The sequence below is a fragment of the Tachysurus fulvidraco genome, chromosome 4 (genome assembly GCF_022655615.1).
Source record: "Tachysurus fulvidraco isolate hzauxx_2018 chromosome 4, HZAU_PFXX_2.0, whole genome shotgun sequence".
Lineage (NCBI taxonomy): Eukaryota > Metazoa > Chordata > Actinopteri > Siluriformes > Bagridae > Tachysurus > Tachysurus fulvidraco.
The window spans coordinates 5,442,401-5,468,744 of NC_062521.1; the positions used below are offsets into that span (position 1 = coordinate 5,442,401).

Genomic DNA, 26,344 nt, shown 5'->3' on the forward strand with positions numbered 1-26,344 from the left:
AGAGAGAGAGAGAGAGAGAGAGAGAGAGAGAGAGAGAGAGAGAGAGAGAAAAGAATGGTCTGCATATATTAATCTCATACTTTAATACAAATTCCAAACGAAGGTTAGTGCAAAACTCGGGCACTTATTTACAATTTTCACACGTCAAACCAAACCCTATCAAGTGCACTTCTAAAACAAGTAAATCAACCAACCAAACAAGCAGGAGAAATAAATAAATAAATAGTTTAACAAATATATATATGATAAGATGATTAAATAGGAAGGATGAAAGGATTTGAAATAAATAAAACGACTAAAAAATAAATAATAAATAATAAACATATTTTTTTCCCCCAGCAAAAATATTTTAACTCATTTATAAACCAGCAATCGTGTCTTTAAAGCTGTTCCAAAATGTACCATGTCCTTTTTTTTAATTCATAAAACCACTTAGACTAGCATGCATGTTGGAATCGGATAAAGAAATGTATGTAAAGAATGCTGGCATCTTTTATAGTCCTGTCCTTAAGTTGTTCGGAACATAATATTGCTTGTTCTGCTGTGGTTACACCTGAGCTAGCCAAAGAAGCATTTATATTATAGGGCTCACCTGTGTGTATGTCAAGTGATTCATTAGATAGGTTTAAAGGAAGAGGTCCGGTCTGGAAAAAAAAAAAACAATCAAACCCAGAAGGATTATTTTTCTATTTGAGTGAGCTAGAGGACACATTTGTAGTGATGCCAGACCAGTGGCTTTGCGCTTTCCTTGTTAGTAGCATTAGTGGTAGACGTTCAGTGCATATCTCCAGAAGTAAACATTAAAAGGACTCATCACATGTGAGCAAAGGGAGAACTCTGTGTTTATACATTTGTTCCCTGCTGAACTATTCCTTTAAGAGCTTCAGTGTTAGTGTTTCAACATGAGCTACAATCTTGCTGTCCACTAAATAGGTCAATGTTGTGGACACGATTAGTGTACATTTATTCCAGCCAGAGCCATACGGAGAATGACAGCAAGCTGGAGCAATATGACCGCAGTCAGGTCCAAACATTTTGACATGGCTCACAGCACATGACAGTCTTCACGGCATGAGCTGGTGGGTTATGTTATTTGTGCTCTCGGTTGGCGATATTATCTAACTCACTAACATCACTCCAATTCCTTTGCCGTGCCTCATTTGAGGATTAGAGCAGAGAAGCTCTGGATCGAATCTCGAGTTAAGTTAACGCTTTCCCAAAGTTAGCTCTACCGTGTGCTTTGAGGACTGCCAGGTTCCGTTTCTCAGGCTTGATGCTTGAATATTTTCAGGTCCTCTAGGTGGTGCTATTTGATTCTGTGCTACAAGCAAGTGGACGTCACTCTCTTCATTCCTCTTCTCTGAGCCAGACAAGAAGCAAGGACAGGCTCAAGCTTTGGAGCCTGCGGCGTTCGGTTCAGGGCTGAGTATGTAGCGGCCATTGCTCCCTTTAATAAACAACAAAAAGAGAGCAGAATTATTTTGTTGGTCTGATCTATTGTAATTTTTCAAATGGATGAAATGAAAACCTCAGTCCTATATTCCGCAGTGTGCCAGAGAACCAAGTGGTGGCAATGTTGCTCCTTCTAGCACATGGTAGATCCACACTACCAATGGCACACAGATTGAAATACATCTAGGTAAATACAGTAAATCCAAGTGAACACGTTAAACAGGATTTTTTCTACCTTGACCATGTGCACGTCTTGTCTCGTGAGCTGACTCAGAGATAACTGCTCTTGGTTCACGATCCAGGGGTGACGGAGTACCAGAGGGGCGGTGAGCCGCTGGTGAGGGTCCACATGCAGCATTTTAGTCACGATGTCCTACAAACACAAGAGTGTTTACAACCGAGGAACAAATACACACCTCTACAATGCTGACAAGGCAACTACAGTAACACGAGTTCATCTGAGCACGAACATCTTTCATTATTTTTTTTTTTACCACTGTATTTATATTAAGATGATTTCAGCAAGATTAAATAAAGGTGTTAAAAGAAACAATAGGAACATGTTGAGAACTAAGAGGATTCCAAAGCTTTAATGTGTCTCCTCCATATTTGTTTATTAAACTCATTCATGAATTATTCTGTTCTTTAAAAAATTCATATGTACAATATATAATTAAAAGACACAGATCATCCAGTGCTACTGTAGGTAAACAGAAGGTAATTACCAAAGAGCAAAGCTGTTCTAACCTTAGCAGCATCAGACACAGTGTCCCAGTTGCCCCCAGAGAGGGTGTATTTGCCACTGCCGATTCGAGCCAAGATTTCCTCGGGGGTATCATCAGGTCCACTGGCGAAGGGCGTGAACCTGTTAGAACCGAGAGATTTTTGGGCTGAAAAATAGATGACGAATGTGCTTTTTTTTTGTTGAAGCCCAATTTCTAAGCACTATTTTTAGCTCCCAGGTTAGACGTGTTGAAGTGCGCCTTTTCAGATGCCCTGATTACACGGAGCTTTAAAGCTCAACAAACAGACAGGGACATTAAATTGTTCGAGCACGGCTTGATTCTCCACAGCAGTTGCAGAACTGACCTGGGCTTACGCCGTAATCCTTTCAACGCTGCTCCAGAAATGAGTGCTTTCGTGAGCAGTGTTCTTATTCGTGATTGGAACAGTGATTTTTGTTTGCTTGTATTGCAGGAAGACTTCAGATAAATTTGTCGACAGGTGTCAGGCAGACGGCCCCGAATCACGCCCACAAGGACAAGCTGTCAAGCTCGCTGAACAGATTTAAAACTAGCCGTGGTTTGCTTGTTGAAGGCGTACAGAGTGATCTTTTTTCATTACAATAAAACCTGATCAAATGCAAAAATATCTACATTCAAAAGTATTCCCTTAAGATCTGCAACTATATTAGAAATAAACATTTTGCCCAAATCAGATGTGTTAAGTGAACAGAAAAAAAGGAATTCATTCCAAAACCGTGACCTGACATCGTCCTTATGTAAAACATAATCCGCACTGAAAAATCCATGTCTGTTGCTGTTGTTACTATAGCAACAAGCATGGATATGCAAGCAGATGCAACTAACAAGCTGAAGTAACAAATCTGATCACTTGAACACTTTTAAGGTTCGACGTAGAGACTAAATGAATCGGACTTGTCCTGCTTTGGGAATTAAAAAAAGATTTCTATGAATTTATACAGTTAACTGTGGCATCAATGAGTAAATAATATAAGAGGCAGGAGAAATAAATGTTATCTATGTGCCATGATCATGATTTTGCTGGATGGAGTCTAAACCTTCAGCGTGTAAATAAATATACCTCTGTATTTTTCTATAAGAGCTCATCAATGTGTGTAGAGAGAACTAGTGTATGGGTGTATGAGTGTGTGTGTGTGTGTCAGATACCCACCCTGCGAGCATGGTGTACAGTAAGATTCCCAGACTCCAGATGTCGCAAGCTGCGTCGTATCCTTGCTTCTTCAGAACCTGCCACATAGACCGACTATCTCTGTCATCTCACAGCATGATGTTGGCATAACTATAAGAGTTACTACATTCATTACCATAATGTTTCAGTGAGCCATCAATCTGTTTGTCTGAACCGAGCAACAGGACGCTGATCTTCACCACGGACGTCGTTAAACATTTCACAGCGACATCCAGACTGACTGAATTTTAAGATTTATTTTGTATTATATTATTCAGAACTAACAGAATATGTGTTCTAAGCAGATACAACTACAGACCCAAGTAGGAGGCAGACTGTTTGTTTAAAAAAGCTTGCCAGAAAGCTTCACAGGGCATCTGGTTGAGACTAGAGGTGTGTATCAGACTCAAAAAGAAGGGAGGTAGGCAGATTCATATCATCGTGTTAGGTCCATGATATCTCTCCCAAAATATATTTATTATGTATATCTGTACACTTTATGCACATGTGCAATGACAATAAAGTTGAATTGAATCTAATCTAATAAATAAAAGGGTGTAATATATACTCTCAATTTGTCACACAGCCCTGAAGGTTTTAACCTTCTAACCTAGTTCTGGAGCAAAGCCATATCCTGCTAATACACAGTAAAGCAGTAAGCTAGTTTGCTGTATTGATATTATATCTGGCAACCCAATTTAAGTGAACGTGAAATAATGGCATAACCCAATGCGGTTAACACTAGTTACATTTCATAATAATTTACTATTGACTGGATGTCCTTGGTGAACGCTTGTAGTAGTTTGGTAAGGAAAGCGAATCAATGTTATTAGAGGTTAGCTAGCTAGCAAATGCTCGTTCAATCATCACTCATGACTCGGTGGTCTAAAAATCCATTCGGTAAAATAAACAGAAAAATAAACTTAGTGCTCTGGGTCTAAGATCTGCTTTTTTTTTGCAAGATGGAGACTCGAGGAAAAAAGGCTTTAAATCCACATAATAGGAGAGAATAGTGCCCAATACACCGATGCATCTATAGGAGCAGGAATAAGGAGAGAAGATGATTCATTACCTCTGGAGCCACAAAGTTGGCAGTGTAGCAAGGGGTCATAAGGAGGCCGTTTTCAGCCCGGAGTTGTTTTGCAAAGCCGAAATCACAGATCCTTATCGATTCTGGGTCACCCGTCTCATCCACGTACAGGATATTGCTAGGCTTCAGGTCTCGATGTACAACCTGGGAATGGACAATTATGAAACAACCTCTAAGCAGTGGATGATACGCAAAACAAACTCATTACAAATGCGCATGGGCATGGACTAGATTTACACAAAACCCCTGAGTGCATGCGTGAGAAATCGAGAAGGTACCCCTTGCGAGTGCAGATACTCTACAGTCTTGGTTAGGGTGCAGAGCACAGCAGAAGCCTCTCTCTCTGAGAAGCCGTTGTGGCGCAGGATGCGGTCGAGCAGCTCGCCACCACGCATGAGCTCCATCACCAGATACACAAACTTCCCATCATCGTAAACCTGCAAGCAGCAACACACACACAGCTGATATTTTAAATTGATATTTATCTATTTCATACTTAGCTTTTTTTTAATATACTGAATGATTTTTTTCCAACCTAAACATTTTTGCCTAAATTTTCACATACATCGTTTTGTCTTCGGCTCATTTTTACCTGAGACACAGCTGTCTTTATAACAGAAGGTGGGCGCACATTCGGGTATGTTACATGAATTTAAATGTAGAAAACTGACTCACGTCTTTCAGAGTGATGATGTTGGGGTGCTGTCCATAACGCAACAATATCTCAATCTCCTCAGACGGGTCCTTCTTAGCTCTGTCTATGATCTGAAACGAAGGAGACTAGTGACTGTACAGCCTGAGGACATTTCTTTTCCAGGTAAGAGGAACTTGTGAAGTAGGAAATAAAAATGCTAAAGACATGCTACCCATTTTCTATACAGAACCTCCTGCTTGTGAAAATCCTCAATACTCATGCTACTCAAACGCGCATTATGTCATCATTATTATTATTATTAACCAGCTCAACTTACTTTAACAGCGTATTCCACGCTGGTGATTCTGTGTACGCAGCGCTTGCATACTGAATACGAGCCGACGCCGACGTCCTCTTTAATTTCGTAGCTGTCAACGAAATGGATGTTGTTGCTATGAAGTTGCTGAAATGCAGAACAAAACATCGAACATTATAGACGTTAACCAGATTTTCTTCCAATTCTTCCAAATATTTGACACACTTTTATTTTTCGTACTTTACTCCTTTAGTTGTCGTAAATATGATCACATCACTCCCATTCTCAAACTCTCTACACTGGCTGCCGATTTCTCAGAGAATAGATTTTAAGATTTTACTCTTTGTCTACAAGTCTCTCCATAATACCGCTCCTCTCTAACTATCTGAACTTCTTCATCCCTACTTTCCTATTAGAAGTCTTCGTTCATCTGACCAGGCTATGTTGGTTGTCCCTCGTGTACGGCTCAAGCGTAGAGGAGAGCGTGGCTTTTCTGTGGCCGGTCCTAAATTATGGAACTCCCTGCCACTAGAGAAAAGGATGGCACCCACCATTTATAGTTTTAAGTCCATGCTAAAGACCCACTTATTTTCTCTAGCCTTTTCATGATTGCCTAGTTTTTTATGTCTGTTATATCTTATGGTTTATATCTATATTACTTTCTTTTAAACTGGCTATTTTATTTTTTTTAAAGAATTCTTATTGTAGGTTCTTGAACTATCTTATTGTGTATGTGCGTATTTTTTAAGTGTATCTGAAATGTCAAACGAACTGTGAAGCACTTTGGTCAGCTGTGTGGCTGTTTGTAAATGTGCTATACAAATAAACTTGAACTTGAACTTGAACTCCCCCAATGCTGTGGAAAATCAAAATGCTTCAGATATTTCATTAAGCCTACAGAAGTCTATCCGTGTTCATGGACTAGGTTTACCTGACAGTGGTCACATGAAAGCTCATGCTGTGTAGGTTTAATCTAAGCGACAGATGTTTTTAGTGCGTGACGTCAGATCGAAGCACAGGGAACAATATGTCAGTGCCAACAACTGGCCTTGTCACTCATCCTGACATCTGTGTGTTCTCTAAAGTCAATAGTTCACTCCACCTTGACTCGTCAGTGAGATACACTCAGTCAGTCAGGCTCCACGTGACTCAAACAAATCAGCTTACACATGTGGGATCATGGCCCTCTTTGCTTTCTGAGACCTACATAAGCAAAGCTACAATAGATGCACCCATCATAAATATGACGAATTTGTGATAGTTTGGGGGTAAAATATTATCACAATGATTTATTAAGGGAAGTCTATTTCCTGAGATTTTGGCAACCTGAAAAGTCAATCTCTGACTTAATCTTTGTCTTCGTCACTATCAACCTTGCTGTAGATTGTGTATTGGGGCATTTTTAACCACAACAATTCACCATCCATCTGTTTCTTTTGTTTTAAAAACACTTTGTGTGGTTGTGTTTTCACATGATGAGTAATAACAAGGATTTCAGATTTTCTGTGTTTCAGGTTTGGCAATAACCTTCTAGATAACAATAGCTATACAATATAAATATCTAGTAAATATCATACACTGGGCTACATTTTTCAGAAGCGTTCTCTTGAGGGGTGCCAATAATTTTGAAATGCACTCAGCCAGTTGATGTAGTTGAGCCTGTATTATTTTTATTACACTGTAAAGTGCACCACTGATCTCACCATTGATCTTATCACCTACAGGACATAAATTCTTCTGTGTTTCCAATAAATGCATAAGTGCCAAAAACACCAGCATTAAATGGGATATCGACTGCTAAAATAAACGTTCCTTATCCTGTAATCCCTCTGCAATGAATAAAGGAGCAATGATGCAGACTGATGCACTTTTGCTTACCTGCACTATAGGGTTAATGGAGTTTGGCCTGGTCTCTGCTATACACTGCTCCTGTCCCAGATTGGAGGCCACAAAGCTGAAACCGCGGAAAAGCTGATGGGCATTGGCACTGGGAGGAACACCGGGCGAGTCTGAGTACACACACACACACACACACACACACACACACACACACACACACACACAAACCCAGAGGGAAAGTCACAATTGATCCGATGTACTGTATGCGGTATGAAATGACATTTCACAAGGTGGTCACAATCGGCACAGATCTACAGTTAATGCTATCAGGGTCACGTCGAGAGGGTGCAGATGGTTTCATCACACTAAATCCCAACATGAGAACAAATGTCTGGCTGAAAGCTGTGTTACAGAAAGCTGAGCCCAGTGATCACTGCATTGTGTGCATTTCTCTCCTTCTCTATGTATACAATATCCATTTACATTGTCATTTTGCCTCAAAAAAAAAAAAAGGTTCTACTACTTCCTCACTTACTGCTGCTTAACCGTTTGAGCTGTTTGTTTAAAGCTTCTGTTTATGTAAATTTAGGAAGGATTTGCATCGATTTGTACCTGTTGGCGTGCGGGAAGTGAATTCGGGGTCGAAATGGAAAGTGTCTTCTGGCCTACCAACTGCTGGTTTGAACGGAGGTTTAATCTCCTTCCTGTATAATTTCTGTTGAGACACAATCAGTAAACAAATTCCGATCAGTTTTATAAAAATCCGTTCTGTATCACAAAGAAGTCGCTTATTTCTAGGAAGGACTGTACAGTTGCATTGCTTACACACGAACAACCTGCAAAGACAAAACACCTAGCTAACAATCCTCAGTTCAATTCCACAATTCAGCTTCACTTTCTTTCAAAGTGGAACGTCTAAGAGGCTTATGGAAGACCTGTGTCTTACCTGTGTAAGAGATGTGTGAGAGTGCAAGTTGCTTTTTCCAAATATTGCCACAATGATAAGAATATCTGATATATACTGTATTGTTTTGCTCTGCATCTGCATCCTGTTTTTTTAATCCTCAATGATGGTTCCATCTATTAGGTCATACAAGAGCTACCAACAGGGAAGGGTGAAAGCTAACATGTGCTTCCAACTAGGCACATGAAGCTGCATCACACTGCATCCTTTTGAACTGCTGCTCACATTCACAACCCTCTTTCTCATACATGACCTCACGGATGCCAACAATTAGCTAGTAACAATGTGATTGACAGTCAGTATGACGTCAGCACGGATTATTTTGCTAGCCTGGCTCGAAGACATGGAGATCAAGAGTTCCAATCCTGGTGATGCTTTTCTGCTCTCCAGTCAGGAGCCATTGTATCCCTGTTTTATTCTTAAGGTTGACCAGCAGGTTGTCAAGAGAGTCCACTTACATTCCAGTCTATGTTTGCGAAGAAATGGTGCCTTTTGATTTCTTCCACTCCATCAGGTCCGGCTCCTATAATGTCACCAGAGAAGCAAATATCAAAGTATAAAAATATAACTTTATTAGAATATAATAATTTCCTATAATGCTTATGAAACAAAAAGCAGACCTTTTCATTTGTATCTCATATGAAAAGTAGATCTCTTGATAATCCATTTCAAAACTCTGGCTCAAAGACTTCATGATCTAACTCATCACATTAAGTCATTAACAGGAAACATTCAATTATTATTTCATCCCTGTCCTGTTGACTCTTCTCTGTTCCCTACTACAAGAACGTTCTGAATGATGCATCGATTGCCTCCCGGTAGGCCATCTATTACATGGAGGAGTTGAGAAGTTGCCTGTGTAAATAGCTAATGCAAGGCTTAGCCCTGTCTCGCTGTGCTCAGCATGATACCTTGACTGCATTTTCCATGAATAATGGAGAGTGTGATTCTTACGGTCACATTTAATCACGACCCGCAAAAAAAAAAAAGGGCTGCCTATGAGCATTGACGTGGCTCCACTTCTACCACATCTGTAGTGGACGTCCTCGACACAAGAAACAGGGCGTCCTACCGGATTGACTTCTAACTACAAAAGCTAAATTTAACCTAATTCAAGGGCACAATTGGCGGCGATGACAAATAAAAAAATCGACTTAGTAAGTAAGGAAAATTTGTCTAAAGCCTCATAGCATTGAAGTATGAACACTGAAATTGTCCTAAATTTCACATAGATTTATAATTTTTTTTACATAAATTTCAACCAAAATCTTTTTGGTTTTCTTGTCACTTCCTTATTAATAAAACTTCCCCATATGTAAAAAAACATTCAAATCATAGTAGCATGAACACACACTTTAACCACCTCTGCAAAATCTGTAATACGATTATTTTTTTCAGAACAGTTGCAGTGTTTATCTCTTAAGCAGGATCAGCTCAGGCCATGTTGTCTATAAAAACAATTGTTTTCTTTATGCTTTATGCAAATCTGATACAATGTGTGCCAAGCTCCGGAGGATTCAGACAACATCTGTCATTAAAAATCTCAGCTGAAACTCGTTGTTAATTACGGAGCAGATGCGTGAGCTCAGGTTCAGTCCCTCAGCATCGTTTACTCATCTCGATCTTTATCCATTATAAGATAGCTTAAAGAATTCCAGGGCAAATATTTTGAAAACTGACTCAATGATAGAAGAAAAAAAATCAGCACGAGCTTATGGTCTCTGCATGCTCAGTGCAGAGGCGAGGTTCGGCTGCACAAACAATATGATGTAATTGCGGAGCAAATGGACACCGTGTGGAGACTTTGCTTGCTGTGCAATACATATGGCATTCTCTGCACATGGACGCTCTAAGCGATGTGTGATTGCCGCACAGATGGGAATGCTGAGACCTTTAAGAATACCCTAAATGCGTATAATAATCTAACACCATGTAAATTATTTTAAAGCTACAGGCTGAAGGATTGTTTTGTTTGTTTTTTCTTTTTACAAAAAGGCAAAATACAAATGACTGAATGAAGCAGCCAAAATTATTCTTAGCTGCAGTGAATCACCAGATAGTCAGGGGATTTTAATTCAGTTGTTAAAAAACATCATCATGTCCAAACTTTAGGCATGAAGTAGGTCCAACTACATTATGACAGGCAAGTGTGAGCATATAATCACAGGGCTGAAATGGAGACACAAAGTGAAGGAGTCTGAATTTTTTTTGCTCAACAGGAATGAATTTGGTCTCTGTTGTGGTGTTAAGCTTGTGAATGCTAGTCGAACTCTATTCCTTCTGGTATTTTGTTAAAATGTTAGCTAGAGAGCTCAAGATCCCAGTGAACCCCGAGTATAGTTAAGATTCTAGTGAAAGATATGATCCTTTTGGTTATATTGGGTGAGTGAGTGAGTGAGTGAGTGATCCAAGGGAGTCTCCTTGGACAAATGCCACAAATACAGTATATCTTGCTACAGTATGTTTTAACTAGCATGCTAACACTAGCTGGTTTGTGCCTCATGTTTGTGTCAAGACCAAAATACCAAATAGTCCATAAAATACACTTCAGGTGATATAAACACTCACTGACCAGATGTGAGTGTTATTCTTTGCTAATTGTTTCAGTTGTTCAGTTTAAAATAACTAGTTAAGTTAATGGTTGTAGCATTTTCAAACCTTTAATTCACCCAGACTTATGGATACCTTAAAGAAAGACTTGGAAATCCTTAATATCTCAAGTTTCATCATGCTGTACATCCATGTGATTGAATGTGTGAATGTGGTTCAGAGTTGTTCAGATATATTACCTAATCTGTTGGTCGGATTCCTTTTAAAAAGTGATCGCAGTAAGCTCTGAACCTCTGGGCTTAGGAATTGTGGCATGCCAAGCTTTGCCCTAAAAAAAAAAACCAAACAAACCCATAAAACCAAGACAAAAAAAAAAGTTACACTTCATATAATTTTGATTAAAATAAAACTAAATCAAGGATTGTGTGATATAAACTTTGGAATCGTCTTTCTTTTCAATGTCCAGTGATGATATGTTAGCAGATCAGCCAATTTTCCCCAGTTTTAAACTGATTTATCAAACACAGGTGATGAACACTGATAAAACAACAGGAAGAAAAAAAGATCATTGCAGTCAAATAGAGCAAATGCAAATCGTTTAGGACACATATGAAACGGTTCAGTTTGTCCCAAACGCCACACGAGGGACGGTTCCTCCCATTTATCAATTCTGGATGAGATATTGCTCAAGCATACATGCTAGTAATCCCTCAACTGAATGTTATGTTATGTTACTGAAGGATCATGTTACACATTATTAAACAGAAGGGTCAAATCTTACTTGAGAATAAGTGCCATGGTCTCCTTGCGGTCTTTGCCTTGAAACGGCAGAGATCCGGTCAGCATTTCAAACTGGAAGACAATAAAATATAAATGTCAGACTTGGGCGTCAGCTAGACGTTCTGACAACAACAGATACATCAGAGCATCAACTCTTACAAGTGGTGCCTTCTGCATGTGTTCAGGAGTTGTGTAACCGAATCATCCCTGAGATATTAGGACACGAGCCAGCGCTCAGTCGGCTGGAGCTACTTCTAAATTTATACATTTGCTTGCCGATGCCATCTTCAAAAAGCAGGCCAGATAATAGCACAAGGCATTTTATATGTCGATACATAAACTCTGTATGTGTAAAATATTTACCAAAGAAATACTGTCTAATGTCTTATCTAATACAAATAAGGTCTATTGGATCACATTAGATTATTATTATCACTGGATTTGTTTTTAAGAGAAGCATGAAAAGCCTAAAAGGCTATTCGTGTTTTGTTTGAGCATCAAATACAATCTATTGACTTCCTAATATTTACTTGCTTTATTTCTTTAAAAATGGCTGTCCATAAATTTGAGAGCTTGCTGCTTGCTTGCTTGCTTGCTTGCTTGCTTATTTATTTATTTATTTATTTATTTATTTATTTATTTATTTATTTATTTATTTATTTATTTATTAATGGCTGGGCTGTGCACTGCACAAAGTGCCATTTAACTCAACAACGAGTCATCAAGTCGATTAACCTTGGGAAACAGAATACATAAAGGACGTCCTTTTGTTTTTTACTAGCAAATAAAAAAAAATTATAATAGTGATGTGCATGCTTTTTAAAAATGTTTAAATATGTTAACTTGTCAATGTCTGATCCTGCCTGTAAGTGTGATCCAGTTAAACAAAGATGATTTGAATCCTTTCACCATATTGATCATTAATGTTAAAATAAAAAAGAAGGAATGATTCTAATTATACACGTCATTAATACGTATGAATAATAATTATCTCCTTGAATCCACTTCGAACATTCAACTATCGGGGTTACAATCGACAAACTAACAAACTAACATGACATGATTTTTTCACTAACCCTGCAGTTCTCTTTGCAGAACAGACAGTCCTTGCTCACTGCATCTCCCCTGACCTATCATTCCTCTACTTCTTCTATTTTTCCTTTTATATCTCTTCTGTAATAAACACAGAATACAGTTCTCGGTGTATTGTCGTGAGAAAGCGGAATACAGGAATCAGGCATGCTTTGTTCGGGGATCTGTCTGGGTGAAAGATCAAGACAACAGCTCACAATATCCTCAGATACGTCCTCAAAACAACAAGTAATTAAAGCCCTGTAGTGTGCACAGTGCTTTCCTGTTATAAACAGTGTGTCTCGGGAAGTCTGTCTCTTCCCTTTCTTTACTCTCCTGCTGTGTCTTCCATATAAAGAGACGTGTCTTTCTCTATGCCACATTTAATGCGTCTGGTAAAATTTCAAATGCATGTCTCAGGTTAGAGTTTCACTTACTGCATTACAATGAGCACACACACACACACACACACACACACACACACACACACACACACACACACACACACACACACACACACACACACACACCTGATATGCCTACAGCTCTTCTTCTGTTTGCTGAAGATAAAAGCTTCTAGAATTAGATAGTCTTGTATCCAACCTGCTCGCCTTCGGCCTTAAACACACTCACCATCAACACGCCAAATGACCACCAGTCTGCGCTTTGTGTGTGTCCTCTCCTGTTGACTACCTCTGGGGCCATGTACTCGATTGTCCCACAGAACGAGTACGCTCTCTTGTCATGATCTATCGCTTCTTTACTCAGACCGAAATCTGAAACAGTGTGTGTGTGTGTGAGAGAGAGAGAGAGAGAGAGAGAGAAAGAGAGAGAGAGAGTATGAGAGAGATAGTGAGAGAGAGAGAGACAGATACAGAGAGAGAGATTGTGAGAGAGTATGAGAAAGATTATGAGAGAAAGAGAGTGTGTGTGTGTGAGAGAGAGAGATAGTTAGAGTGTATGAGAGAGAGTAAGAGAGACAGTGTGTTAGAGAGAGAGAGAGAGTGTGTGTGTGTGTGTGTGTGTGTGTGTGTGAGAGAGAGAAAGAGAGAGAGAGAGAGATAGTGTGAGAGAGAGAGATAGAGATTGTGAGAGTGAGAGTATAAAAGAGATTGTGTGTGAGAGAGAGAGAGAGAGAGAGAGAGAGAGTGTGTGTGTGTGTGTGTGTGTGTGTGTGTGTGTGTGTGTGTGTGTGTGTGTGTGAGAGAGAGAGAGAGAGAGAGAGAGAGATAGTGTGAGAGAGAGAGATAGAGATTGTGAGAGTGAGAGTATAAAAGAGATTGTGTGAGAGAGAGAGAGAGAGAGAGAGAGTGTGTGTGTGTGTGTGTGTGTGTGTGTGTGTGTGTGTGTGTGTGTGAGAGAGAGAGAGAGATAGTGAGAGAGAAAGAGTGTGTGTGTGTGTGTGTGTGAGAGAGAGAGAGAGAGAGAGAGATAGTGAGAGTGTATGAGAGAGAATAAGAAAGAGAGTGAGAGAGAGAGTGTGTGAGTGTGTGTGAGAGTGAGAGTATAAAAGAGATAGTGAGAGAGAGAGTGTGTGAGTGTGTGTGAGAGAGAGAGTGAGTGAGAGAGAGAGAGAGAGAGATAGAGAGAGTGTGTATAAGAGAGAGTGAGAGATTTTTACAACATAAAGCTCTTTGCTCAGCTAATTAAAGTGGTAAAAAAGACAGAATATATCTTACCAGTGATCTTTATGTGCCCCTCTTCATCAAGAAGAATACTGTAGAAAGGTTTAGAAACATTAACTTAATGCTTTTAAACACATTAAATTAAAATACTAATGTGTCTAATCAGCCTGTCAGGATTTCGGTTCTTTTGTAATTATTGCAGTCAGATTTGATCGATTTTGTGACTTTTGTCAAAATATATCTTTTAAACTCCTGCCAGTGAAAACATATGTAATGACTTTCTATAAGTGTGAATCGAATCTGTGGGAAATCTGCTTTCATTGTGAAAAACTGCAAGCTCCTCAGAATATAGTAGAGTTTGCTTGATTTTGCTTTCATTTCTACAATCTTCCTTCCCCTAAATTAAAGAGAACATGAATAGGAGAAGCTTTCTGCTTATCCGTCTCTCAAGAGTCAGTTTAGATTACAAGTCGGTGTGATGTTCGACACTCAGCAAACTTTAACCGCCCCGAATAAAAAGTGTTGTTGTTTGCACAAGCAGAACACTGGTGTAGATTTCAGCTGTCTAGCAGGATAAAAAGCTTCGACTGTGTCTCTAAATCTGGCCCGAGCGCAGCTGCTGTGATAATCACACCTCAGCACCTGGATGGATTTTTTTGGATCAAGACGAGTGGTTATATCACCGCAACCGAAGTGCATTTCTTGCCAGAGAAATGATGCTGAGGTTTTTATTCGATGTAATTTAAGCTGAGCGCTGCTTCCATAAAGGCTGGTGTAAAAGACCGTCAAGGGATAATACAGCATTTATCTGAGATCAATCCAGATCCTCCTCGGTCCTAGATGCTTTCCTGTGGATGGTGTTTAAGTCGGAGGGGTTGTGACGTCATCGAGCTTGATTCTCTGGACATTATAACCATTTTTCTACGAATGTAATGTTTTGTATCATTATCCAGCCATGATGTAGTTGTAACCTCTTGGCAGATGCTGCCAGATTTTTATTTAAAATATCCTGGTACTTCAAGGAGTCAATGATCTGTCATAGCCTAACAAAGTTCCCACAGCATCACATCACAGATCCACCAGCCTACATAACAGTGTGGATTAGGTTCTGTTCTGTATAACAATCCTTCTTTTTACACCAAACCCACCTGAGGGTTTATTTGTGTCTCATCTGAACACGGAACACGGTTCTAGGCAAAGATCCAGTAGGGTTCGCTGAACTCCAGGCCATTGTGTTTGTGGTTAAATGAAAGAAAATGCTTTCTCCAGTCTTTCCAAGTTTCAAGTTTGTTGGCATAAGCTTGCCATCTAATTGTACATTTGGAAACTTAGCCATAACTAAAATGATGCCATCTTCTACAAATCTCCAACTGAGATGTTTGGAGAAATGGGAAAACTACATTCGCCTCCGATTTCTTGACAGGTTCATTACAGCTCTGGATCTTTTAAACTTCTAAATGATTACCCAAATAGTGGACATGGACATGGACATTTTCTTTGAATAAATTCACTTAAATTAAAGGTTAGATTTTAATTAACCACAAAAGATTTTTTCGAATTGTTTTTTTTTTCTTCTTTACCAAGGACAAAAATAAGTCTAAAGCTGACTGCAGTAAATACTTGGTTGTAGAAGATGGATCACATTCAACACTCTACAACATGCAGTATAAAGTTTGGACTAAGTCTATACTGTATATTTAGAAGGCTACATAGACTTACTTTTCTGGCTTGAGGTCACGGTAGATAATTCCCAGGCTGTGAAGATGGTCCAGAGCTAAAGCCAGCTCAGCCAGATAGAATTTCACATCCTCCTCAGTGAACATGACCTGCACAGCAAGAAAATAATGATCAATCTTTAAAATGCTTCAAGGAGTATTTAAAATAGGAGAAAAAAACTAACCGAGTAACCACCTACGCTCTATGTATTTACTTAAAAAAAAAAAACTTCACTTTGCTGCGGTTATGTTATAATTGCTTGGGAATTCATTTCTGCTCTGCGCAGGATGGTGCTGGGAGACTGACACCGGCATTCTGATGGAAGTAAATTAGCACACATACGCTGTAACAAGTTCCAGGTAGGAGTGCAGCAGCTGCTGCTGGCAGATGACTGATTCCAGCACCGGCGTTAATTAATTCACATCTCCCGTTTCACCAGCCCCTGCGCTCAGGATCATGATTAAATCAAGTCTCACGCATGGCATCAATGAGAGCGTAAAGAGTCTCTGCAATCGCCTGGTGCTCTTTTAAAAAGAAACAGAAGCGAAGCTAAAGAAGGTAAGACACGCACGTCTGAGGCATGTTGGGTTTCTTACTCACGGAGACGCTGGAGTGTATAATGGATTACAGTGTTTTAGCTCACTACAGGGTAAAGGGCAAAAATGATTCATGCGTAGTCACATACGGTTTATTGACCTAATAAAGAGCCATGTTTATGCACCATCAGGGCCCATATGTTCAAGTGTTATTAATCTGACGGGCGATCGTCCTGTCTGAAGGTGATGATGCTCACACTAGGTCGGACTGGTTGCTTAGCATAGGGAGGGACTCTCATTAATCACTGTCAGAAAAAAAAGCACTGAGAATCTAAACATCACGAAAAAAGATAAATAGAATGTATTAAGATGAAATATGGGTAATACATATGTATTTATATACCAGGAATTAAGTTATAACTTTTCCATTTCCCATCATCCTAATTTGAGAACTCTAATTACTATTTTATGTTAAATCTTGATAACCATGTACACATTTGATGATCGCCTACTATTAAGAAATGTAGTTTATTATCGGTTGCTTTATATGGTTTTTGACTTGGACCTCTTTAGGGTAAAAAATCCAACAAAAGACAGACAAGCCTGCAGACAAGAATAGAAATGTGCTGTCTAAGATGAGCAACCTTGAAGCTCTTAGTGTGATGAGATTCAAAAATAACTTATAACACCTCCTGTCCTGTCACCACGGCAAAAAAAATGATTCTTAGCCATCTCAATCTATGTTCTAGATTAAGTGATCTTAAAGTATCGATACCATCAACATGGCCCATTTATGAATATCAGAAATGATACCTCTTGGGATTTCACATGAAACAAGTCACCGGTGGTAAAACTCCACTCGTCGTCCTCATCGCGTGAGGACGTAGTGATCAATAATCTATTTCTGCTCGATTTCTAAAAACAGATCTGAAAACATTCTCAGAACGGTGTTTTTTTTTTATCTGCAGATAGAAAAGATTTGTTGTGCAATCAGGAGAATGAAAGAGTCCATTAGGGAGTGTTACAGCAAAGCACTGGCAATGCTAATTGCACCATGGGGGGACGATTCGTCGGAGAATAGCTGGCAGACATGCCTTTAATTACCCAGCATTGTCGGAATAAATCTCCATTAAGGAGCCTTCACACAGCTATGATGCTTATAAGGCTACTAAAAGATCTAACGTCATAATAGAGGCTGAACTTTCCACTACATGAGTGACTTTAGGGCTCCGCATGTGTTTATATAATGCGAAGGCGTAACTGATACAGGAACTGAACAGGAACTATCATGCCGTCAGCGTCATATGTACGTAACTATAAATGTTTAAAAAGTGTGAAAGGTAACGTGGGGTTCCATATATGAAGCAAGCAATAAAACCAATTTAGGTTCTAAATAAAACTGCTCCTTTTGAGAGTGTAGATAAAAACCTGAGTCACCTTTGACGACTAGCAACTAACCTCTTTGGAGAGCCGTGTGAAGAGATCTCCTCCTCGTAGAAAGTCCAGGATGAGGTACAGTTTTCCCTCAGTCTGAAAAGCTGCATTAAATAACATGGCATCTCAGTTTGCTGGAACGTTCTATATATTTTAAGCAGCATTGAAAAAGTCTCATAGTCATAGGTGAAATGGATCATATGTGCACTGTAGTGTCAATACAGCTGCTATAACGTAAGCGATACTGAGCGGGAACCGATGTCAAATACATGCAGTGTGGGTAATAATTATTTTAGTAATCAGGGAGAGAAACATTGGCTGCTCACCATAGTGAAGTTTCACTATGAAGGGATGATTCACTTCAGCAAGAATGTCTCTCTCCATTTTGGACCGCACCCTGTCACGCACTTGATGGACAACAGACCAGAAGAACAAAAGGACAAATGCAAATTCATTGACAGGAATTCCCCCCAAAAAACAACATTTTCACCAAGTCTCACCCTTTTTTCAGCGGATAATTGCACTAAGAATAAGAACTGCTGCTGTAAACCGCTAAGACTCATCCTGAACATCGTTTCAGCACTTTCTCACTGTTTAACATGATCATATGTGCAGTTATGGAAGTGTGATGGCTAGTAATTGCATAGAAGTGTGAATCAGATCGTCTTCCTGTCTGAGTAGCATTTACATCCCTCTTGCTCAGTGGATCAGCATTACAAACACACTTCTAATGTATTCTGTGAAAGCTGCTTCTATTTTGCATGATATCACTGGTTTAAATGCAGTCATGGTAGTATATATATATGCAAACCAAATGATAGGGTTTATCCCCCATTTAAACCCTTCTAACATCTCAGAGAGAAGAGAAGAGAAGAGAGGCGAGTTGAGGCGAGGAGAGAAAAGAGAAGAGAAGAGAAGAGAGGCGAGTTGAGGCAAGGAGAGAAGAGAAGAAAAGAGGAGAAGAGAGAAGAGGAGAGGAGAAAATAACAGAGGACAGAAAGAGTAGAGAAGAGTACAGTGGAGACAGAAAAGAGGAGAAGAGAAAAGAAGAGAAGAGAATAGCCGAGAGTTGAGGAGAGGAGAACAGAGAAGATAAGACAGCAGAGGAGAGAAAGAGAAGAGAAGAGAAGAGAAGAGAAGAGAAGAGAAGAGAAGAGAGGCGAGTTGAGGCGAGAGAAGAGAAGAGGAGAGGAGAGGAGAGGAGAGGAGAGGAGAGGAGAGGAGAGGAGAGGAGAGGAGAGGAGAAAATAACAGAGGACAGAAAGAGTAGAGAAGAGTACAGTGGAGACAGAAAAGAGGAGAAGAAAAAAGAGGAGTGGAGAACAGAGGAGAATACAGAAAAGAGGAGAAGAGAAAAGGAGAGAAGAGAATAAGCGAGAGTTGAGGAGAGGAGAACAGAGGAGAAGATAAGACAACAGAGGAGAGAAAGAGAAGAGAAGAGAAGAGAAGAGAAGAGAAGAGAAGAGAAGAGAAGAGAAGAGAAGAGAGGAGAAGAGAAGAGAAGAGAAGAGAAGAGAAGAGAAGAGAAGAGAAGAGAAGAGAGGAGAGGAGAGGAGAGAAGAGAGAAGAGAGGAGAAGAGAAGAGAAGAGAAGAAAGGAGAGAAGACAGAACAGAGGAGAGGAGAAAAGAAGAGAGGTGAGGAGAAGAGAGGAGAGGAGAGGAGAGAAGAGAAGAGAAAAGAAGAGAAGAGAAGAAGAGAAGAGAAGAGAAGAGAAGAGAAGAGAAGAGAAGAGAAGAGAAGAGAAGAGAAGAGAAGAGAAGAGAAGAGAAGAGAAGAGAAGAGAAGCGCATGCTGCCCAGCTGAGTATTTTTGGTTTATGTGAGTGAAGAAGAGCTGGTTGTTGCTAAGGTGTCTCTCTTGCTGGTGGTGTTATTTTTCACTCACAGGGGCACAAAGAAATCACAAAGATGATTTAGTAAATGCTGAAGAAAAACTCCAGTGTTAAAAAAGAGTCTTGTAAGTAACCATAGTTACACGCAAAGACTTACGTGGGTTGTACGCAGGTTGTGTAAAAGGATGCCTCGGAAACAGCCAATCATAAACTACCATGATGACAAACTGATTATTGTAATTATGGTGTGACTCAATAAAAAGAATATGAAACAGGGGGAGAAATGATATTGGACTTTGTTTTCTTAATGGTGAAAATCTGGATGACGTAAAGATAAATCATTACTTTTTTTTTATTTAGAATAATAGAAATAATCATGTACTGGAAAAAGATGAGGCACAATCTTGATCTAGCCCATTGTAGGGACAGTTCTCTTCTCATCTACACACTAACTGCAAGAGATATTTCCGTAAATGAAACTCGCCTGAATCTCTTTACGAATAACATGATTTTAGGTCAAATGCATTGCGTCTCCGCATGACCGAACGGATATTTACTGATAACGAACACACGGATGTACAGGGATTCCTAATAAAGTGGATGGTGAGTGTACAAGTGACACACGGATTGCTCCTTTAAGGCACTCTTTCCTTTCTTACTGGCTTTATTGAGAGACATTGCAGATTTGTTGAACACTCTCAACCCTGCAGCACTGTGTAGGTCCTCCAACACTGACTCCCTGCTGCTTAATAAAAAGCTCTTTAAACTGTTTCCCCAGAGCGTTTCAGCGCCTTTATCTTTTCATATAATTACGTGCGAACTGCAGGCTTCGCTGAAATCGCCGAGGACTGATTTATTACAGGGAAGATCGACAAATACTACGTAAACATGATCTAGAAGGATAATATTAGTTTCATTAGTAATATGTATAAATGTTAGAAGTGAAGTAAAGACATTACCTTTCAGTGTGGCCTTTTTTAACACCTTCATGGCGTAGAGCTGCCCAGTGTCTGAGCCTTTAATTTTTCTCACAAGAAATACCTGCAAAAAAGTATAAATACACAAAATGTGCCTTTCTGATCACGATCTATCTATTCATCCATTTCCTGTACTGTTTATCGTACACAGGGCTGCTGGAAACCAGGGGCCTTTTCCAAGGGGATGAAGTGAGGTACAATTTAGACAGCCAACCAATCAGAGAGCATCATCACACACACTAGAGACAATTTCATAGAGTCATAAAGGAAACCGAAGTAGCCAGAGAAAACCCCTAAAGCATGAAGAGAACATGCAAGCTACTGTATACAAACACAGGGTGGAGGCAGGTGTCGAACCCCAAAGCATTACAGCACCAGATGTTTCTTCAAGGTAAGGTGAATTTGCATGCCATTGACTAACATATAGGATGTGTTTCTGAGCTCACTTTGCCGTATGATCCCTGTCCCAACACTTTAAGAAGCTCAAACTGTGATGGGTCAGCTTTCTCGAAGCCTTCCTTCACATGGCTGCTTATATCGATCTCTTTCAGGATGCCGTCATCCTGCAAAGGAAGAGAGAGAGAGAGAGAGCCTGTGAGAGCTTGTCAGAGACAAACAAACACTCTCGCCATTAACCTGAATGTATACGAGCGAGAGGTTTCGCCAGCTTTCGTTGCGACTAGTGGAGCTGTCGTAAACAGACTCGGTGCTAACCACAGCTGAATCATATTTAAAAATACACCTGATAGAGATGTGATAAATATTAGCTGTGTGAAGTAACAGTGCAGTGTTTGTGATGATGGACAGATTTTCTCTACATAAAATAGAAATAATAGTCTAAATTATGAACCATCATTTGTCACCCTACACTCGTTAATGTGTATCCAGGCTTAGTGATGACTAAAGAGAAGTGACTGGGCTGCCTGATTCTTCCTAATTCCAGAATAATAACTTCTGTACTTTTATTTATGCCACATCATTATATAATCCCATGTCGATTTAACATATCTAATGGTGACCATTGTTCATCCATTCATCCATCATTGATTCATTGATTCATGATGGTACCAGACTTTCTATTCTCCCAGCCACAGATTCCAGCTGTTCCTGGAGGTTCTCCAGATGTTCCCAAGCCAAAAGTGAGATAACAAGCATTTTCACACTTGGATTGAATAACTAAACAGCAAATTTATGTGATTGATGAAAAATAATCAATAAAATTATTATTTTTCATATAGGAGTTCTCCTGGGATTTCACACCTCATCAAGCTTTCAGGAAAAGCTGCAAGGTGACAACGACCGGTGTTGTCTCCAATCGGTAGGCCGTGTTTTTGATACAGCTCTAAAAAGAAGATCTAGGTGCGTCCAAAAATAAGTGTTTTTTTTTCTTTTCTTTTTTTTTTCCAGGAGCTGCGACTCTACCCCGAGGTTTGGCCAGATTGTCATGTTTGCACAAAACAATTAGACGTAAAATTCCTGCAGCATGTAATATGGACAGGGTCTGACAGCCAAAAACTTCAGCTTTAACAGTTATGTGTCGTGGGTTGCACCATCTGTTGTTCTTAAAAAGCACACGTCCACCTCCTCTCCTCTTTCCGTTCTCCTTTGTATTTTGTCTGCGCATGTGACATAAAATACACCAACCTCTTAGATACGTTTCAGGCATTTTTCTTTAACTGGCACAGACCTGCACTGCTAGACACTGTTTCTGCTCCAGGACCTGCTACATGGTGCCAATATAATATGGAGTAATAAATCCATGGTGTCCTTTTAACAAAATAAGGACACAAGGCTCTAATGCTGTAGCGTGCTGTCCACACTGGACGTACTACATCGTGTCCAGCATAATAAATAAACACAATTAACTAATTAGCCCATTTTTCTATCTGATTTTCATTCATATATCAATTAAACGGAATCGTTTCGGAATCATAAGGTGGTGATTCAAATTTCCTGGATAAATCTATAAATTGATAAATAAATAGACAGCTGCATATGTAAGCCTTCAATTTAAGTTGATTATAAAAGTTTCATCGTAACATGAGCTAGATCTGCAGAATTAAAAATAATTCAATTTAGAATTGCCGACAGCTGTAAACCAATTACAATCTCTTATTATTAAAATGTTTAGACTTGTTTTTCATGTGCTTCTCTTCTTCAGCTTGCTTCAGAATCTTTATGTGTACTATGTGTAAACGCAGAAATATCCAGGAGGCAGAAGGCAAATTGAGAAAAGCGCCCATGCAAGACGTTCCATCGTTGGTAGTGTAACAAAGAGTGAATGTGATTCACGTCTTTGGGCCTAAAGGCTTGCTCTGAACTAACAACCTCCATGAATGCTCATACTGAGAGTGAATCTTCATGCACTTCACCAGCAATCTGTATGAAATGTACATTAAGGTACTTATGATCATTACAAATTGAAAACTTGAGGATTTTTAGAAAAAAAGCTGAAATACATGCAAACAATATTGTGGTTAATAACATACTTCTAATGCTCTTAATCTAGGGATTAATAAGAAGCATAATTCCAAACATTAGTCGTACATTAGTGTTCTTTACTCCTGAGTAATATTAGATATTCACATAGTAACCTGATTACATTATATCCATTCTCCAATTCTCCATTCGTACGGAGCAAAGGAATACAGATGAGGGACAAAGTAGCAACCGAAAGATGGACTAAATGCAATTTCCCTCGCACCAAAACGCATTATTCAGGCCTTTGCATTTCATTTTCAGGGAAACTATTTGTTCAGTCAGACAATAAGCGTCATATTAAAAACAGGCTTTTTAATTTTTTTTTATACATCGTGAATCCACTCTGGTTTGAGCACAACTAATAAAATGCACAATTGTGAGTCATGGAGCACGGCCCTTAACCTTCAACTGCCCAGTTGTATCCTGTTGTTTTAGATAAACGCACCATGCAAATGAGTAAATGTAAAAAAGCGACTAAATATATGCGTGCCAGGAAACAACAGGGCTCAGAAGGTTCTACATATAAAAGTAAAAAAGAAAGTTAAGCCTTTAATTAAGTTTAAAAGTGAAGTTAATTGGCATCTGCTGGTTTTATTTAAATCCATCTATACACAAATGAACAAAGGCTCATCCTACTCTGGCTATTCTCTGCTCAACACCATTTTTGCTGCGTAACATAAATGCCACATTTAATGTGCCATCAGCTAACTATATTAATCACAGGTACACAGACACTTTGACAGCTTAACTTCTAATAGTGTGAGACAGTGTTGTCCAGGCAGTTCAACGTTTTTGTTGGAGCACTGAAAAGCAGCTCAATGGGATTTCATACACAAAAACATTTGTATAAAATGCAGTGGGACTAAACAAACAAACAAACAAACAAACAAACAAATAGCATAAACAACAACAAAAAATATGATAATTACATTATTATTAATAAACAACATTGCAACGTTTCTAGAATTTAACTCCAGAATTTATTTTGATTTAGCTTATCATAAGGAAAGTAAATACTGTTTGTTTTAATGCCATAATAAGAATACAGCTGTGTAGACCAGATGTTCTTAAAAGTAATATTGATTAAAAGTTTTATATGTACTGTCATATGTTCTGAATGGGTTTTACATCAAATCTCAAGCAGGCCTATAAAGAATATAAACTTGGACATTGCTGGACTTCTGTGTCACCCTGTGTGGTCAGTAACATCTCAGAAATACTCTTTACTCATGATTGTGTCCTTCCTTTGCACCCTGTTCTAACCTTAGGGGTTTTTTTTTAAGGAAGATACTATAAGGCATTTCTGGAGAACGACGTCATGCTAAATGCCAGTTGTGGTTGTATTTTTGCAGTCTATTATGCCATTTATTATTGGTCACTTCCTATGTTGTCAAGGTGAAATCATGGCTCAGGACGTGTCAGCGTGGAGGTGATGTTTCAGTTCAACACACGCAATGCGCTTTGGGGAGGACGCGTCTCCGCCGGAATCTGCAGCAGGATAACTTTCACATAGCAACAGAGCAGTGATTACAGCAGCAAACCTCACAACTTTAGACGAGAGAGAGAGAGAGAGAGAGAGAGAGAGAGAGAGAGAGAGAGAGAGAGAGAGAGAGAGAGAGAGAGAGAGAGAGAGAGAGAGAGAGAGAGAGACTCACCTCGAGTTTGCACAAGCTGGCGCTTTTGGAGCGCGACTTTTTGCGCAGGTAAATCGAGAACCATCTCCGTACTGTGAATTTCCGCATGTTTGCTTCCATGTTCGCCAATTTCACCTTATCCTGCGCTGTAAATCCGGATAACACACAGTGGGGATTTACTCTGGCTTCTCTTCTCGACCTTTCTCTCTAATCCATAACGTGGAGATTGCTTTAAACTGGACGAGAGACGGCGCAACGCCCCGGTTTACTGCATGGGGATGTGACACAGCTCTGTGTCTTTTAGCAGCATCCTTCTTCTTCTTCTTCTTTTTTCCTGTGTGGCGTCAGTGTGACCTGTGCAGCTCTCTACCTTCGGCTCACTCCCTTTATGCAGCCAATGCCAGAGCTCTTTCTCCTCCAAGTCCCGGGGCGCTTCACTACTGAGCAAAGCTGCACTGGGTCCTACCCGTTTTCTGATGAGACCCGCCTCCGTGCATCAGATTCACACGTATCAGCCAGTGTCTAATTGGAGGACTGATTCTGATTGATTAACAACTAACCAATCATAGCGCAGAACGCCGAGTTGGTCGGAAAACGCGTGGGAAATCTGAGCTGTGCGTCCAAACAGCTGCTCACCTTGCGGTAGGAACAGAGCTGCTCGGGAATGGGGACAGTAGTGATACCTCGGGTAGTGCAATAAATATATAAATATATAAATAAATAAACAACAAAAATAAACAGTGATAGAAGGAGTTTAATTCATTTTGGATTTATGCCACTCAGGACAGAAATGGTTTTGTAATATTTGTATTATGAAAACATTAAAAATGCATGAATTAGTCTTGCTCATCAAAAATGTAGCTCTAACTGCAGGACCAAAAGTTCAGAGAAGAAGTCAGATCTAATCTGGTCTTAACTGGACAGACAACAACCAGAAGACAAGAAGGTGACATTTCAACTCCTCGTATCTGGGACTTGAAGCTAAAGGTCAGAAGGTGGCATCTGACCTGATCCAGCTAAATCTACATGAGTGGACTCAAATAAAAATGAAAAATCCAAGGCATGGAATTGGACATGATCAAGCTGCTCTTTCTGGACAGAGTCTAATCAAATCATCAGGTGTACTAATGACCGAAGATAAAAAATAGAGCAGGTACCTGATTTAGCTCCTTCGACCTACGTAAACGTTTAATCAAACTAAAAATCCAGGGGTTGGAGTCAGACTAAATCCAGGACCTGTTCTAGCTCATCTTCCTGTGCAGACTTGATTCATAATCCAGGGGGCTAAGTCAGAGTTATTCCAGCCCCTTCCACCTGGGTGGATTCCAACCAAAAGTCCAGTTGGTGTAGACAATTTAGCATGATTCAGGTAAACAGCAACATGTCCAAGACAGATTCTCCAGTACCGGCACTGGGAACCTGCTTCTTCTATCAAACTGGTTTAGGGTTTTAAGTAGGCCAGTGCAGAATGATGTTAGTG

The 26,344-nt window shown here is 39.6% G+C and overlaps 1 protein-coding gene across 2 annotated transcripts; it reads right to left on the reverse strand.

Moving 5' to 3' along the window:
* On the reverse strand, positions 1 to 25,362 carry rps6ka2 (ribosomal protein S6 kinase, polypeptide 2). Of its 2 annotated transcripts, none has more exons than XM_027165700.2 (21): positions 24,886 to 25,361; positions 21,196 to 21,312; positions 20,732 to 20,813; positions 18,266 to 18,346; positions 17,964 to 18,043; positions 15,973 to 16,079; positions 14,308 to 14,345; positions 13,262 to 13,404; positions 11,559 to 11,629; positions 11,017 to 11,105; positions 8,686 to 8,750; positions 7,876 to 7,978; positions 7,303 to 7,433; positions 5,446 to 5,571; positions 5,150 to 5,239; positions 4,753 to 4,911; positions 4,457 to 4,618; positions 3,367 to 3,443; positions 2,200 to 2,317; positions 1,688 to 1,825; positions 1 to 1,447 (listed from the first exon to the last, which is right to left on the reverse strand). In XM_027165700.2, exons 1-21 carry the CDS (start codon positions 24,982 to 24,984, stop codon positions 1,322 to 1,324), a joined length of 2,202 nt encoding a protein of 733 aa, XP_027021501.1. In that variant the 5' UTR covers positions 24,985 to 25,361; the 3' UTR covers positions 1 to 1,321. The 2 variants fall into 2 exon arrangements, with proteins under 2 accessions (XP_027021501.1, XP_047668219.1); XM_047812263.1 differs by having other exon boundaries at positions 1,305 to 1,606; positions 24,886 to 25,362.
* Positions 25,363 to 26,344: the final 982 nt, after the last annotated feature.

Bases quoted from the DNA above. Each gene is read 5' to 3' on its own strand.
- rps6ka2 (XM_027165700.2), bottom strand. From the start codon at position 24,984: ATGGAAGCAAACATGCGGAAATTCACAGTACGGAGATGGTTCTCGATT. The intron at 11,106-11,558 runs GTAAGATTTGAC...TTTTTTTTTTAG, and splicing joins ACCATGGCACTTATTCTCAA to GGCAAAGCTTGGCATGCCAC. The intron at 5,572-7,302 runs GTAAGCAAAAGT...TCTGCATTTCAG, and splicing joins CCATTAACCCTATAGTGCAG to CAACTTCATAGCAACAACAT.